Below are 17061 nucleotides of genomic sequence, written 5' to 3'. Positions count from 1 at the left end.
CTGGTGCAACAAGCATTTTAAAAGCGCCTTAAATCTTGTCACTGGTTAATATCTAACTTTTGTCAGCAAGGATCCGTAGTTTCACTGATGTGAAGTAGATCTCCACGTTTACAGTAGAGAAATTCAAGTATTTCCTCGAAAAATAAATAAAAAAAAAGTCTGTTCAAAATCGATATCTTCGATTATAATATAACAAGATATTACAAATTTATTAGTCTCATAATTTTAAAATAACGATTTAATGGTATGGGCGTTAAAGGGTTAACGGATTATAAGGATTCAACTTGGTCCTGATATTTATGTCGATGATTATGACCTTATTATCATTTTTACCGATGAAAGAAAAAGGTCGAGAATTTTATCCCAACGAGTCAGGCTTAATCTGGCGTGTACACATCGACACGCACGAGGTATCACTAGTTCATCGAGGAGATTCGACCGAGAAACAAACACGGAAACTGTTTTCATCGGGGAGAAAAAGTATTTCACGGTGGCCCGTGAATTTACGACATCGTGAGGCATTAATTCGAGCGTCCCGTTCCTTTTCCATTTTCATCCGCGGTTTTTCCACAGCCCCCCTATCCACCCGACCCCCCGATTGCGCCTCCCTTATTTGTTTCGCCGGGACGAATTCATTTGCAAACGCAGCGGAAGTTCGCGATAATGAACACCGAGGAACGTTCTCCCTGTTACGGTCGCTTCTTTAATTCGCAACCACCACCCCGGGATTACTAACCGCGACTATTCTTTGTGTTGAAAAAAAAAAAAAAGAAAAAGAAGAAAACAAGAAGTTGCTCGAAATTAGTCGCCTTGGTTGCACGGGCTCAATCGTCAGTTTTAATATGAAACATGCAGTTCTTGAGATTCCGTTTATCGTGGTCGTCAGACGGAATTTTGTTCCATTAAAAACGAAGAGAGGAGAATATGGAAATTAATATTAGTATCAGGTGAATACAGGGTGTGGAGAAAGTAACTAAATGGAATGATCGTCGATTAATATTCCGTGGAGATGATGCGTGGACAGTTAACGTAGAGGCCTATCCGCGTAGTTAACGCGACTTTACTATACCTCTTTATTCGGATTAAGGGAATTAGACCAATACGAATCGTGGATGGCTCAGGTAGCTTAAATGGTCAAAGCAGTCGTTCCAAGAACGAGAAAATTAAGTTCGTCTTTGGTCTAATAGACAATCATGAAATTTCTGTTCTCCACCGCAACACAGAATTTATCGCGTCCATTAGCGGTAACGTGTGCTTCCCGGTCGGGGGAAACAAGAGTATTAAGGTCAGACGTTAAAAAGTGGCTGGAAAGAAGAGTAGCGGCCACATAGGCCTACTGTGAGAGGCTTTCGCCCGATAATACGTGAAATACGGAAGTCCTCGATAAGTCGTGGTGTATTTAAAGGCTACGGAAAAATAATGGCTGGCCGATGGGCCGCGAACAGTTGGATAGGACTTTACCTATCCATGCCCTACACAGCCGACAGCTGATAGATATTGGAGGAGAGCTTATCGTTGACCTACTCCACTTAGTTATCTAGTATACATCACCGCGGACCAGGGTTGAAAAGTTCGATCGATTATATCTGGTATATTTGCGTGGCGGCTTGTGGCGGCTGGTATATTCGTGGACCACCATAATAATACGATGGAGGGGCTTGGATTACGCGAAATTACGATCAGACTGCGGATTTTATGCACCTACGATACTGGAAATATTTACTGCATCACTATTAACCCTTTCTAACATTAATTATTTTATTTAAACGATAAAAAATATATCTTTGCATGTAGTTATTTGTTAGATGTCAGATTAGCAGGATATTCCAAAATTAGAAATAAATAAATAAATTTGTTTATGAACAAAAATAAATATTGATTAAACAATTCTTAGATTGTATTTTCGAGAATAAAATTTCGCCCAACTACGCTCTGCCACAAAATACTTTATCGGTTGCGTTTTCGAAACGATCAAAACGATCAATCTTCGCCAGTGGGGCAGCGACGTAGTCGTGTTTAAAATATTTCGCGGGAGTTGCGCGGAACCGATGAAGTTATTGAATTATGGGTGAGCTCGATCGATTAATTTATGCGCGCTGTGGTGGCGGTTGATTGAATAAAGATATCACGTTCTTTTCCCTTCTTTTTTTTTTGTCACCACTGTGTAAATATTCTCGTGAAAAAACGTCTTCTGTCTATCTGTCTATGACAAACTTGCGATATTAGCTCTATTAAATAAATATTCATTCAGCAAGGAAGTTTCCACTGTGCACGATTGATATTCACTATTCACTCGATTTTCTTTTTAATTCTTGCAAATTAAAGCGAAGACTAGAGTGTACAGGATGTATCATTTACTTCCAGAATAATATAAAAATATGGAAGAATATGAATATTAATATTAATAAAAAATTTTTATGTGATTTTTGAGATAAATTGAACACCATGTATACAGGTCTTCTGTAATCTTTAATTTGTAGAAATTAAAAGAAAGTCGAGCGGAAATCAACCGTAATAATCAATCGTATACATATAATAATCAGCATAATTAGTAAATCTAGATATATTCATACGAGTTAACAACATTTTTTTTATACCTTTAAATATCTTAAAGGTATATTTATTTCCTTACACCACCTATGTTTTTAAGTGATCATACGAAGACCTTCATCGAATACTTTTATAACTGACCAAATTAAATAGGACACCCTGTATATTCTTGCTTCTGTAAAGTTCCGCCCATTTCCCATCAAAATGGTTAGTTACAGCCGGACGAAAACAGCCCTCTATTACATTTAGCTGGTTGTACTAACTGATATTAATATATTCACAGAGCTGGCCAGATCATCAGGTGTTTTACACCGAGGATATTGCGTTTCGTATTTACTTGGAATACCTTCGAAACGCCGTTGGTGGTTAATAAATCGTGTTCGTACCGTGTAACATTTAATTAGAATGAACCCGGGGCTCCGATAATCGGAACAAAAGCCATATTATTGCGCCCCGAGAATCGCTAACTACACTCTCGACAGGGCGATATTAATATTTTCCATTTCATCGTTTTATACATTTCATCGAATGTTTCGCTGATCACGGTCCAGCGGTTGGATTACTAATCGACGAACATGAACCACCAAAATGTTTCGCGACGGTGGTAACGACACGAATATCGTTTTGATTATTTTTACTTGTATGGGTCACTATAGATCCAGTCGCCTAGTCTGACCGAGTTAACACGTTAAGCGGCATCGTATAAAAAAGATATAGGGTTTTTGGCCACTGTGCAAGAAAATTTCGATTTTTTTTAATTTCGCAGATTCATAGAGATTATCAGGCGATTTTGTTTTGTTTCGACTTTTTGTTTTTTTCAGGGTAAAAACACCCTTAAAACGGTAATATGTGTTTTCCTATTTTCCTATATATCTCGAAAACTGTAGTAGATATAAAAAAATTGTCGCGACGAAAATTTAATGCTTTTTTATGAACTATAAAACTGTGTAATGAAATTGTTTAAAAATTTGTTTATTTATTTATTAATGTATAAACAATAATATTTTTAACAATTTCATTGAATAATTCCATACAGCATAAAAAGTTACTCAATTATTATGCCAACAAGTTTTCTATATTCACTGTAGTTTTCAAGATATACAGGAAAATAGGAAAACGCACTATAGCTTTCAAAAGGTGTCTTCACCCCATAGACCCAAAAAGTAGCAGAAAAGAAAAAATAAAATTTCCTGATTTTATTAAGCTCTCGTGCAAACATGCAAATGTGCAAAGTTTCAAAAAAATCATTATTTTCTGTTTACCAAAGTTCCCTTGTGAGTTTTCGACTGTCAGATATCGTACAAACGCATAAAATCCGCCGTCCACCTTTTAGACGGTAATTCTCTTCACCTGCTACGAAGTTTTCCCCCGCGTTATATTACAAGATATTATCCGAAAATTCTTGGATACAGGTGAAACAGGGTCGACGAGGCGTAAAAATTCCTCAGTCACCGTCGTTGAAGGGTTCTTACGTGGCCTTCCCCGTCGACCCTTCGTAACGCCTTCGCTGAAATTCACGTCACGTCCGCTCGCTTGATTGCTTTCCCGATCCCGTCCGAGGGAAAGAAAAAAAAAAGAATAAAGGATTAATTTTAAATTCTAGTCCGCCGCCATTATTAAATAACGGCGTCCGCGGGAAATATGCGCGACGCGATTCCTCGCGAATAAATCTGGCCCGCTCACCTTTCGTGGCGGCGGTCGGTTACGTTTAAAATATTCCGAAGAAAGGAACTCCAAGATCCATGGAAACGCGAATTTTGTCTTGCGCCGGACGAATCACGGTGATTTCAATGCGTGGCGGGGAAAAAAAGAGAAACTCTTCGACTGTGATGAAGTACAACGAAGTTGTCGAATTATCCATTAACGAAGAGCAATAAAATGTTTTCATATTTCCTTTCGATTGAATAAACAGCTTTAGACCGTTGAAATATGGGACATCGTTAAGACTTCGATGAAACTCGAATTCGATATTAGGTTAACGGGAGGTGATTTTATTAAAAGTATGGAATTTCCGTAATGATTGTGGAAAAAAAAACTGCGATGACCTTGAAATCCTGAAAAATATGACCTTCAGAATAATGTTTTACCTATTACAATATTTACCCCTACGAACCAAATGATGTTTTCCTTCAAACAGATTTTCGTATCATCAAATACAAGTAATATATTCAAGGTGATGTGTTAATCAGGTTATTTTGTTCACCCTTGCCTTGTTGAAATACAGGCACAGTGAGTATTTAAGGAATCGAATAAAATGACGCTGTAGTTCTTGAGTCTTGTCAGGTGTAAAAAAGTCCTCCGTCTAGTCGGAGGAAGATACAGAAAAAGCCAGAAAAAAAAAACGAAAGGTTGTAAGAAACAGAGACGTACCCAGATCCATGAGGTGTTCCTCGCCAAAGTGTCGGGCGGCGTGTACATGAAGAAGCCCGAAAGCGAGCTGCATTCCGGTAGTGAGCAACAGGGCGAGGAAGCCGGCCGCACAGACCAACCACCCCCAGCCGCCATCTGGATAGAAATGCGTCCGCATGCCGGCATCGTCTATGTCTGAATGGAAAGATTGCCCTCTCTTTACGATCGATCGTTAAATCCCCGTCTCGTTCGCCCGCTCGAGCACAACCAGACAGACACGTGGAACCGCGTCTTCGACGAACCCCATCGATTTTCCGAGGCGAACACAAAACAAATTCTTATCGTAGCAATTTTAGCGAAGTGTACACGTGTTTTTCAATGATCAATCGAATTATTTATGCACTGGATTGATGTTTTTTTTTTTTTTTTTTTTTTGGAAAATATATTCGGTTGAAAGTTCATGCGTTTTATTCTAAATAAATTCCATAGTATTGTTTTCATTGAAAGGAATTTATTTAATCAGTGACAGAATTACCATTAGTTTCTATTACTTTTTCCCACGGTTCCGCGAGTTTTTTATACCGTTTTTTACCGTACGATCTTTCCGTTCAACCCAAATACATTGAACTTACGAATTGAACCATCGTTTCGGCCACATCCTCTGTCATAATGTCTAAAATTTTGAAGTTGAACGAATTTCTACAGTCCAACGATGCCTTTTATTTTAAACTAATCTCGTCATTATTATCCAAAAACGATACCAGATTCCCCAGAAGTGAATATATCAAACGCCCCAAAAAGACTGAGCATGCTCGGTAAAACGAATAATAATTTTTAGACTATGAACACTGTACCTGGACGCGGGAATGCCGGCACGCAGCGTGGAAACGTCCACAAATTCCCTAGCATCCAATTATTGTTGTCGGGGATGCTCCCTTCGGACTCCATGTAACGTACCCTGGGATCTGAAAGACAAAGGAAAAAAGGACAGCGATAATAAAAAATATCGACAGGATTCCAGTGTCTGTAAAACAATGTAAAATCGCAAAACAATATGACGGTGGACAATCTTTCCTCGTTTTCTGGTTGAAATGCAAATCGAGACGGGTTGCCGTGGATTAACCCCGTGCGGGGACGGGGGATTACGTTTCGCTGTTTTTGCGTAATTCGACGATATATTTGCGGAACTTAATTACGCCGGGTGAACACGCTGAACACAGACGGCGATCAATGAATTTACGTCGCGGCGGCCTGTTTTCCTGCCGCGGCTAAGCTCCGCGATGGAGATAAATACTGATTGTCCTGAAATCAGCATTATTAAACCGAGTAACGTTGGTCCCTGTTGGTGTATCCCGGATGCTAATTGGAAAAAAGATGTTACGTAAAAAATTACGATCTATTTATGTGAAGTATTTTTCTTTATGTAGAAATTCGTTCGCTGAAGTGTACTCGTTCATTTCCAGTTTGTTCACTGAGCACGGATTTCCTTTTTTGTTATTAGAACAGTCTGCAAATATGGTTCATAGTTCTTCAGTTATAAGTATTTTCCTCGATCGAGTATGTATACTCTTATTCAATCTGAAATGGGATCGCTGTGGCGGTTTCTACTTCTGCGATATACCTATTGCACAAGTCTGACCATGCACGGTCCTTGTACTATTTGTGGAAAAAGATACAGTGATTTACAAATTTTGTTCACGGTTGGCTGACATATTTATTTCAGCAGTTTACGTACCAAACTACGAATCTTATATTAAAATTAAGAAAGTTTATCAAGAAAGCATGTTAAACTCTGCGGATACATGAATAGAAATTACATAAAAATTTGCACACTTAATTATCATTTTAAATAGTATATGAACGAAAACGAGGGTTAATATATGAGTGTGTACTATTTTCTTCCTAAGAGACAATCCCTATTTCTATTTGTCTCATGAGTTCCGATTAGATACCACTTCTCTGACCAGTATTAATTGTATACTACTTGCCTGAGAAATGGTAATCCTGCACTACCTGTCTAATCAATGACAATCATATACTACTCGCTTGGCCAATATCGGTCCTGTACTACGTGGCTGCTCAATGGTAATACTGCACTACTTGCCTTGCCAATAAGTCATTATATCACTTGCCTAAGAAACGACAACAGTATACTACTTGTCTGACAAGTATCAAGAATATACTACTTACCATGCAAATGATAATCCAGTGCTACTTGTCTAGCAAATGACAATATTATACTATTTTCCTGACCAATAACGATGCTATACTAGTCACTCGCCTGATAAATGACCATTCCATAATATTCGTCTGACCAAAGAAAGGACTTATTCTATTCCATAACAAACCTGTCCCTCTCCAGTTACACAATGTATTCGAATCACTTCTTTTGAACTTGCTCTATTTCTTTCGAACAATCGTTCCAGTTCATTCTCAAGAAATCTATCTCGTGTCCTCCCGCTATCTCTCTCCCGCCGAACGAACAATTCGTTCCGGTTCGATGCACGCATAAAAGACCGAGAACATGCCTAGTGGCTCGTCGTCGATACCAGGCCGAGACACACCATCTTCTCCTCCACCGAGGAACACCGGCCGTGGCAGCTGGCAACGCTGCTCGGCCCATCCCCGTGTGCTACAGACGGTTCTGGGGGGAGCAGGGAGGATGAAACGAGTTGAAAGAAACGAAGAGGAAAAAAGGAAGAGTTCGAAGGGTTAGATAAAAGTGCTCATGAAAAGGTGATGCCAGTCACCATCGGACGGTGAGAATCCAAGCGAAGCGGTCTGGGTGGCTCTTGGCAGACGAGGGTCGATGACTTTCAACCGGTGGCTGAGAATCTTTGGTGGCTTCAGAGGAGTGAGAGAGCCCAGATATTTGGTTACTTTCGGCGACGAAAGTAGCTGCAGACGAGAGGATGTCCTCTCTGCAAGCAATCTGAAGCTATATCGATCTCAGTGACTGGCAGGTGTGGACCGTCTGTTTATGAATGGAAAATCTTCGTGAACTTTACTGCTTCGGAAGATTCTGTCCAAGGATAACCGTGAAGCAGCAGGTAGACCTAGATGAAGATGCAGTAGGGGTTAGGACTGACCAAGATCCATCAGGTCACTGTCACTATAAATCAGTTCGATTAGATGAACAGAGATCTGTCTCTCGACAACGTGTACGCTTCGATTGCGCGATTTGCCTGTATGATGGATTGCGTACTTGTCTGAAATATTATCCACTTTCTGGATGGGCAAGAAGACGACAATTAGAAAAGGTAAAGGATAAAGTGGCAGGTCACGAGATTCTAATTGGCGTTTCTGGACTGTGGATTTTAGGCGATTGTCACAATCAGATAGATTCTGAACCCAATAAGATACTCAGAAGTAGAGAAAAATTCCAGCATTGTCTTTATAAATCACTTCAGACACTCTGAATTCCGTGTGAAAATCCACAATCTAGTTGTTTCGTTCTGACATTTGCACTTCATGTTTCGCAGATTTCCCGCCACATTTCGGATAAATTATTCTGTTGCTCTTCCAGCTTCCTCGAGACACTCTCTCAAGCATCCAGGAAGAATTTTTCTCCTCCAAGCAGCGTATAAAATGGCCATTCTCCCCCGTCATCCTTTCCCTAGCGACGACCACAATGGCGCTAGAGAAAAAATTCTCCGTTTCGCAATGGAATTCAATACATATGTACATACATGCACGTTTCCCGACGTGTTCCTCGAACACGTGCGCAGTTTTTCCACGGTGCGTGAAACAATTTTTTAACGCCCACGCCCCCGGCGAAAAAAGAGAAAATCGGTGAAAAGCGGAGACGCGCGCGTGGCGTCAAAGCGACGCCGGGAAAATACGGGGCGACGTGAATTTTTAATTTTCTTTCGTTTCTTTTTTTCGCCTCGTCCCGCGACTAAACACGACCTTTCCTTCGTCCCCACGGTTAATTACAACGCGTGATACCGCGGTCGGGAAGTGGTTATTCGAAAAAGGCAAACTTCCGGCTCGGAAAAAGAACTCGTCCAGGACGAAGGTGGTGTCTCATCCCGATTCGAGGGAGAATTTTCGCGGTCTTGCGGTTTCGTTTCTGTTACGACAATATTTTCTCGGTTCGACGTCGGAGATCTTTATGGCCTAATGATCCATCGTGCAGGTTCATGATTCATGAGTATCGGCGGTAAACGGATTTAAACGTGGAGGCAGGGAATCGGTACATATTCTTGCAATTCTTCTGTTTCTCGGTATTTTTTTTTACAGGATTCGAAACATTTAGCTATCATGAGGTTTATTTATTGTACACGGTGGATCAGTAAGTTTGGCCATCTGGAAAATGAAGAATTTGGTCAGGCAAATGTCCTTGAATCATAAAAAAAATATTGTCTTCATCGCTGAATAAAGAATTTGGTGACAGTGTCTGATTAGGGATTGTCGACGACGTGGCCATCCGAATGCTATAAAACTGTTCCATCTAAAAAAGGACTCAGTAGATTTTTAAAAAGATTAAGTAGATTAGTAATTTTGCAAGCATTAACTCTCCTATTCCTATCATGCAACGAGAAACTGAATATTTTTTACACGATCATGGGTCACGATCGACCGAGTGTTCACGAACAATGGCTGGATGTACTGAGAAAAGAAGAAAGGGGAAACATCTTTTCAGTGATGGTAAATTATTGAAAGAGTAATTATTCTTAATTACCAAGAGGTAGCGAGAAGAGAATGAGGGAAATAAATCGACCGAAACTGGATCGCGCCGCGTGAAAAATGAATTGAAAGGATGGGAGCCACCACTGCATCAGAAGGGGGCCGTTGGAAAGATGGCCGACCTTTAGGACAGGCGAAATTGCCGCGAGGAAGAAATTATGACAGTTTTTCGGAGGCGCGGCGTGACGCTGATGCGCTCGTAAATAATTCGTCTCGCGTGAAACTGTCCGTAGCATTGTTTCGTATCTTTCGAGAGGGAACGAAGATGGACGAAAGCAATTCCGTTTCCGTTCTTCTGGCCTGGTGGATTCAAATATTCAAGAGGTCCCGAATGGCAAAAGAAAACCGCAGGATCATGAAAAGGCAAGTGTTTCAACGTAATTTCTCTGTTTCTAACCTAGTTTGTATTAGGTGTACCAATAAGTAATTCACTATTATTCTAATATTCACTATTATCACTATTATTCTAATGTGAATCAATTTTGAGGGCTTCCAAAATGTATGAAAACACAGAATTCCAAGAATTAGTTGACGAAAACTGAGCTCAATGCACTTCAGAACCTTCCAGGGTATTGAATGTTGACTGATCATCGGTCACGAAACGTTTACATGCCATGGGAAAAATTCCAAAAGGAGGAAAATGGCGTAAAGTGATTCTCTTGCATGACAATGGTCGTCCACACTTTGCTTTTAGTCGTGGATCAAGCGTTGTAGTAGTTCGTCTGGGAAGTCTTTCCAACACCTCAGCAACAGCAAACAATTTTCATATTTGTGTACAATTAATAGGATATAAAAACCGTAATGTGTATGTTCCTCGATGTATACATTTGTACTGCTGCAGTGAAAAAGAATCGAGGAAACAAATACGGAAAAGCGATCGGCAAACTGGCTGTCCGTTGCGCTCGAAACGAATTTCCCCGGGGCTAGGGAAGAGAGGAGTTGGGTTTGGCGGCTCAGTAAATCGAGCGATAAATACAAAACTTTCCCCCATCGAGGCCGGATATTTCGTCGGGGATCGCGCGAACGCGATCATCTACATAATAGAAACAAGCTGGGAGTAATGCCACGAACGAATTCGAAATCCAGCCGGGTGATCGAATCCAATAAAATACGATCAATCGAAAGAACTATATCGTCGATCGAGATTTTGCATTTTATCGAAAAAAAAAACCGAAAAAAAATGTACTCTTGTCGTTTCGACGTTCCATACGATTTACGCACCCCCATCGACGACCGAACTTGTAAATTACACGTCGAATTAACGGTATATCAGTGTGCACCCTCTTGTATGTCAACAATCGATCACTTACGCTGTCAATCTATTTCACGTTCTACTACTGAACTTCCTGCCAACCTGTTGTCAAGTTCCAGCTATTCTACTAGAAATTTACTGGCAACTTACTGGCAACTTATTGTCAACTTACTGCCAACCAACTTCCAACCTACTGCCAACCTACTGCAAACTTATTGTCACCTCACTACCAACTTACCACCAACTTACTACCAACTTACTGTCAACCTACTGTCAACTTACAGTCACCTTACTGTCACTTTACTGTTACCTTATTGTCAACTTACTGTCAACTTACAATCAACATACAGTCAACTTACAGTCAACTTATTGTCAACTTACTGATCGTAAGATTAAGTTCCGGGTCTAGATCGATTCAGCTACCGCCAACCACGGTATCGTGTTCCAAGGATTAAAAATCAGACGAAGACGGGAACGCTCACGGATACCAAGATCGTTCAACCGGGACTTGATAAATGGAAGAACAATGAGCAAAAAAATTCCAACGAGACCCGACAAGGGGGTGGGGACTGGGTGTGGTGCTAAAGTAGTTCACTGGTTCAGTGATTCAGAAGTGGATCGCAGCACCGTTTCGTCGGTGGTAGTCCGCCGTTCCGACTCGGGGAAAAATCAGCGTCGGATGTCATCAACAGCCTCGTGCCTTCATTCTGTAGGGGAGGGGATTGCAATCCGCTCGAACAAACACGCTCGCGTTTCTCCTCTTCCTTCACCACTGATCGTGTTGGGGCAACCGTAATCCGGCTGTGGCCTCGTCGGGTAATACATCCTCGCGTGGTATCCGATTTATTTGAAAGTTTACCACGGGGTTCGAACCGCGAAACTTCTCTCCCGAGCAGGATAACGGTCTCGCTGCTTCCTCCCTTACTATTCTGTCCCCGCTATCGTGAATCCGTTTGGCCGAGTCCATTGTACGATAATAGTCGAGCAAAGATAGCACTGGGCATGTGGTGATAGATTTATCGTGTTTCCGTTGTCGAATTGCCTGTAGGAACTGGTACTGGGTCGATTTTAACCCATTGTGAATTTTTGTTGATTAAATTACTTTTCTTATTGGTATGCAAACATGGAGACGTACTGTGAGATCATGCTGTGGGTCAAGATTGACTCAACCGGGTGTTCTCACGGCTCGTATTCTGAAGGTTGTACATAGACTTGTTTCAAGGTCAAGATAAATTAGTAAAATAAGTTTTTCTTTAGAACTGACGAAACATTTCATATCGTGGAGAAGAAAGTGACATTTATTTATTCCTATTTCATTTGAAAACGAAGGTAACATAAAGAAGTTCGAAATGGTTTAGAGTCAAGAATGATAAACGTAGGTTAATTTTCCCAGCTATCCAGTAATTAAGAACTCGCTAACTATCCTCAGATCTTTCGACGAAACAAACTCGTTGGTTCGAGATCCGGTTCGTTAGAAAGCCAGCTTGATACCTCGAAGCTTCTATTTTAACTTTGGAGAAAGCACATGGTTCCGAGATTCTATTAATTTTCTTTCCCTTTCTGCTGCTTAGTGTTATCGTTGCACCGGGACCACCACATGGTCTTTTTTAAACAATACAAAGGCTGGCTTCTATTCACCGAGCTCCCGGCTGTTCAAGCCTGTTCTTCCTTTCTTCTGCATCGACAAAGGATGGACTTAATAAATTGTGCTACAATGGGAACGACCAGCCAGAAGACAGGAGAACGAAAATCAATTCCACTCCACCGAACTTATTGTCTGTCGTCGAAGGGATCACCTTAAATGATGAATTTCTCTACGAACTTTCATCCCCTTCCAATCTCTCAATCTTAAGGCAAAAACTACCACTCCCCATTAGGCGATTCGATAACTTTTGTCTTTCAACATTTCATTCTATAGAATGGAAAAACTTGTACTTTAATACAAAGCTCATGTAACATTGGGCCCCATAGACCTTACCCACTGTCCTCTCGGATAAGTTTTGTGATTAGTGATTGTTCTAACTGGTCAATTATAACATAAGGCCTCACAGAGATACCAACATCCTCCATCACGAGATATGGTTTCAATTGCCTTGACTGTTCCATCAGTCATGGCATTAGGCCTTATCCATTATATTTCTCGTCCAAATTTTATGGTTAAAAATATTTAATAGTTTAAAAATTTATAGTCAAATATTTTATAGTTTAAACGCCTTGGATCTTTAATCATAATGCTCGATCTCACATAGCACGTTCATGTTATGCTCAGACCACGCTGCGTTGCCTCATCAACAACAACAAAAGGTATTCCAGACAGTCACGAATGTCTTGAGTCACCCACCGTCACCCGAGCGTTGCTGTTCAACGTTTACGCTGAACAAAGGGATTGTATGTTTGTAATTTAACAGACAGTGCCACTTCGTTGTGCTATACATCCGGACGGGTCTTGAATATTGAACGAAGTAAGGAAACTCGACACAGAAGCGGATTAGGCCAGTCACTTAGCGAGCAGCGCACAGCCGCGAGAGAACGAAAACAGGGGTATCCGAGATTAGGGGGCAAGTTTACTGCGCGGAGGACCGAAAGGATGGCGGCAGGACGGTGGGTTATTGTTGTCGCGGCTTTACGAGAAAAGTTACGCAATATGGCTGGGAAAGATGTCCCTGACGACGGTTCGAATGAAAATGCAAAACAGGTTGTTGTCTTACAAGTTAAATCAAACGCCGACGAGATTATGGAAAATCATACAGAGACGTGGAAGTTTTCCGGAAAAAATCAATTTTCGTGAAGGATCAGTAATTGAAATGATCCCTCTTCTCTTAAGGGTATACGAGTACTTGAATTATTAGAGTACTCGAATTTCGAGTGAAACGATGACCGTCGAGCCAAGTCGAGCGTTTGAATATTTCAAGCTACTTGAAATCGACGAACTGTTTGAAAAAATTCGATTTACTTGAAAAAACCAAAACGGCTGGAATATCTCTCGTAAGACCTTAATTTACTTGGAGACGAATTTTCAGCTCGACGATTTTCGAATTACTCGAATATTAATAATTCTGTAGACATTAAACTCAAACCCAGACTCAAATACATTTTGTTCACACCAATGTCTAAAGCTAGAACTAAATACTATGAATCTGAAACTCAAATAGATCTCGTTTAAATTACTTTCCAACTCGTGAAACTTAATTCTGTGAACCTTGAACTCAAACACATCTCATTTACATACGATTTCTAGCGGCTACAACTCACGTCACGCGGATTTCAAACTAAAATTACACGTCGCATCCACGAATTACCCATGAATTATACGAGCAAACCCGACTGACTTTCCGATCTAGAGAACGAAAGAGATCGATTTTCCCCAAGATCCAAGGCATAAACCACCCCTTTAGAGGACAAGATACTCGGTTCCCCCGGAACCGATTTCTCTTACAAACGAGCTTCCCCGAGATCTCTCATTTTCCGGGCTCGTCGCTGATTTATACTAATTGAAAAAAATGACCGTAACTCACCGCCGTGATAAGAGCTCCCCCGATGGGGTATGTAGACGTTGCTCCGTGGCTCGCGGCAGTGGCTCGGCGTGTAGTACTGCATAGGATGGTGAATGTAATTGTTCGGTGTGCTCGGCACGTGTACCGGGTGGCAGTGCATGCATCTTCGCGGCGTATCCGGCATACCCTGTGGTAGGAAACAAAGAAGAAATTTCCTGCGAATGCATCAAAGAGAAAGGGAGAAAGCCAAAACAGTAGTGGCCGAGATGTGGTCACGTGGTGCACGTTGAATTCGCGCCCCTTGGCAAGTAAATGGGGGAGGAGGGGTGGAAGTTTCACGAATGGAATACCGATTAGACCAACTACCGAGAGTAATTCCCGTGGGTCTGATTAACGGGGCTCGCCTTTCCACCGTGATGAATGGAAACTGTAAGCGAACATTGATTTCGTCGACTGAAAATTCAATCTCCGTACACGGTTGGTCGACGCACTTTCTGTCGTTCACGGTTCATTTGCGCGACACGGTTATTTGTATCGTAGAAAGTCGAAGTCGAAAACAATAACCGGTATATAGGAAAATGGGATGAAATAATAAAATATCCTCGGAATACGGCAGGCTGAAGCCTGTGACTGGGTCAATTGTGATCCGTAATAAGATTTTACAGCATACCAGCGTATAATGCGCTGTGTGTGTGCTGTGTTTGTCGATGGGTCATCTTTGACCCAACCGTAGGTTTTCGAGGGTTGAATGTGGAGTTGCTTCTTCGAAGACACTCTAACAACACGACTGTCAATTCCACGAGAGAATTCATTATACATAAGTCGTGATTAGTGGTGGGACCACGAACAAATGGCCCAAACATGTTTGGACATTATCAAACACAAGATATTCGAACAGTTCGAACAGTGTTCGGTCGTTTCAAACATTTCAAACATTTCAAACGTTCAGAACAGTTCAAACATTTAAAACGTTACAAACAGTTCAAACATATCGAATAATTCAAAAGTTTTAAAATTTGCGAATGTTTCGAACGCTTCAAACAATTCAAACGTTTCGGATAATTCAAAAGTTTCAAACATTTCAAATAAAAGCTCAATCGTTTCGAACAATTGAACCGTTTCGAACGCTTCAAATAGTGTAAACGTTTCGAATAGTTCCAACATGTCCACACTGTTCAAACTGTTTAAACATTTCGTCAGTATTTCGAACAGGTTTGAACAGACTCATCACTAGTCGTGATGCTCGCAGTGTGTACAACGATCCCGTTGGATAGATGCTCGCTCGTCTACCAAAAAATGGGTTCCATGGTCTGACTCGACAGAAGGGTTGGCGGGAGGAGGGAGGGGGTGTACTTCGTCCGTTAATAGCGCGTCTTACGAAAGAACAGGCTTGGTTCGTGAGTAAAACGAGAGAAGAGCCAACGGTTTTTCTTACCTGCATAGAATGCTGGGATCGCAGCGATCTTATCGAGCCGGTGGGGTGCAAAGAAGGCACGCTGCCCCCGAAGCTCATCGCGGAGTTTCTACATCCGCCTGGGGTGGACCAACCACCGCGGACGCTGGCCGAGGTCCACCCCATCCCGCTGCCGCGATCGTCGATCAGCATTTTCACGGCTGACCCGGCATCTCACTCCCGATCGTTCGTCGTTTTCCCTCACGCGGTGACCGTTTGATGAGTGGCTGTCGATATCGAACGCTCAGAGATTTTCATTTGATTCGTCGTGGATCCGGGAACCACGTGATCCAGAGGGGTGCACCTTGCCCGGGTGTGGTCATCCTGCGAAGGGGGTAGTTTAGATTCAGGTAGCTGGAACAGAAAAAAAAGAGTGCTATAGATTTCAATTTCGGAGGGACTGAAATTATAGATTTTCAGGAGCCTGATGTGAGGCAGGTTTTGGATAACAAAAGGTGAGTTTTTTAGGGGCCCTAATGCAAGATTTTCGAGGGTATGATGTCAGACATATTCGAGACCTTAACCCAAGAAATTGTCGATGGTCTAACGCGAGAGATTTTCAAACATATGACGCAAAAAACTTTCGAGGACCTGTCACAAGATAATTAAGGGCCTGACACGAGAGATTTTTTAAGGATTTATGCGAAAAATTGATGAGAACCTTTTATAAGGTTTATTTGAACTTAAGAGATTTTAGATGCCTGAAAGTACGTAAGCGATTTCGAAAGATCAAAATGAGAAATTCTCCAGGCATTGGGATAAGAGGCTTGCGCAAGTTTGAAAATCACTCAAGTAGCAAGCACCACAAGAAAATAATTCAATGTCGTGCAACTAAATTAGTTCACGTCATGTTTACCCTAATTTGTTCGAACAAAAAGAATCTCAGCTGGCAAAAAGCGGAGCCGGTTCATCGGGAGCATGCCAAGTTTTCGTGAGCATCGTACGTCTTGCGGCTGCTTGTGCTGCATTGGTATGCAGCAACGAGCACCGCACTATTTTCCAAAATACCTTCAATAATGCTGTGCATGCAGAGTATACTCTGTACACGAACGATGGTGTTAATTGGAACGTCATACGGACTAACAAAGACTGCTTCTACGAGAAATAAATACAAACCTAAAAAAGTACTTTGAAATGTAGTTGTAGCTGTGTCGCTTCGGTTCTCAAACTTGATTTAATCTCACTTACAAAAATTTCTAACCCGTGGAATTCAGTTCTGTGGACCTTAAACTCAAATACATCGTTTTCACATGGATTTCTGATACGTAGAACTT

The 17061-nt window shown here is 41.4% G+C and overlaps 1 protein-coding gene across 1 annotated transcript in view; it reads right to left on the bottom strand.

Moving 5' to 3' along the window:
* The window catches only part of LOC107190099 (monocarboxylate transporter 11-like), a 62329-nt gene extending 46310 nt beyond the window's left edge, over positions 1 to 16019 (bottom strand). Inside the window, exons 1-4 of the mRNA XM_015578832.1 lie at positions 15770 to 16019; positions 14356 to 14521; positions 5754 to 5864; positions 4921 to 5094 (exon numbers count right to left, since the gene is read on the bottom strand). Coding sequence (XP_015434318.1) covers positions 4921 to 5094; positions 5754 to 5864; positions 14356 to 14521; positions 15770 to 15940 — 622 coding nt within the window. The 5' untranslated portion in view covers positions 15941 to 16019. The remainder of the gene's footprint in view (positions 1 to 4920; positions 5095 to 5753; positions 5865 to 14355; positions 14522 to 15769) is intronic.
* Positions 16020 to 17061: the final 1042 nt, after the last annotated feature.

Source organism: Dufourea novaeangliae, unplaced genomic scaffold, assembly GCF_001272555.1.
Source record: "Dufourea novaeangliae isolate 0120121106 unplaced genomic scaffold, ASM127255v1 scaffold172, whole genome shotgun sequence".
In the NCBI taxonomy this organism is placed as follows: domain Eukaryota; kingdom Metazoa; phylum Arthropoda; class Insecta; order Hymenoptera; family Halictidae; genus Dufourea; species Dufourea novaeangliae.
Note: the sequence above shows the minus strand (reverse complement) of the source record. Positions and strands in the feature narration are given on the sequence as shown.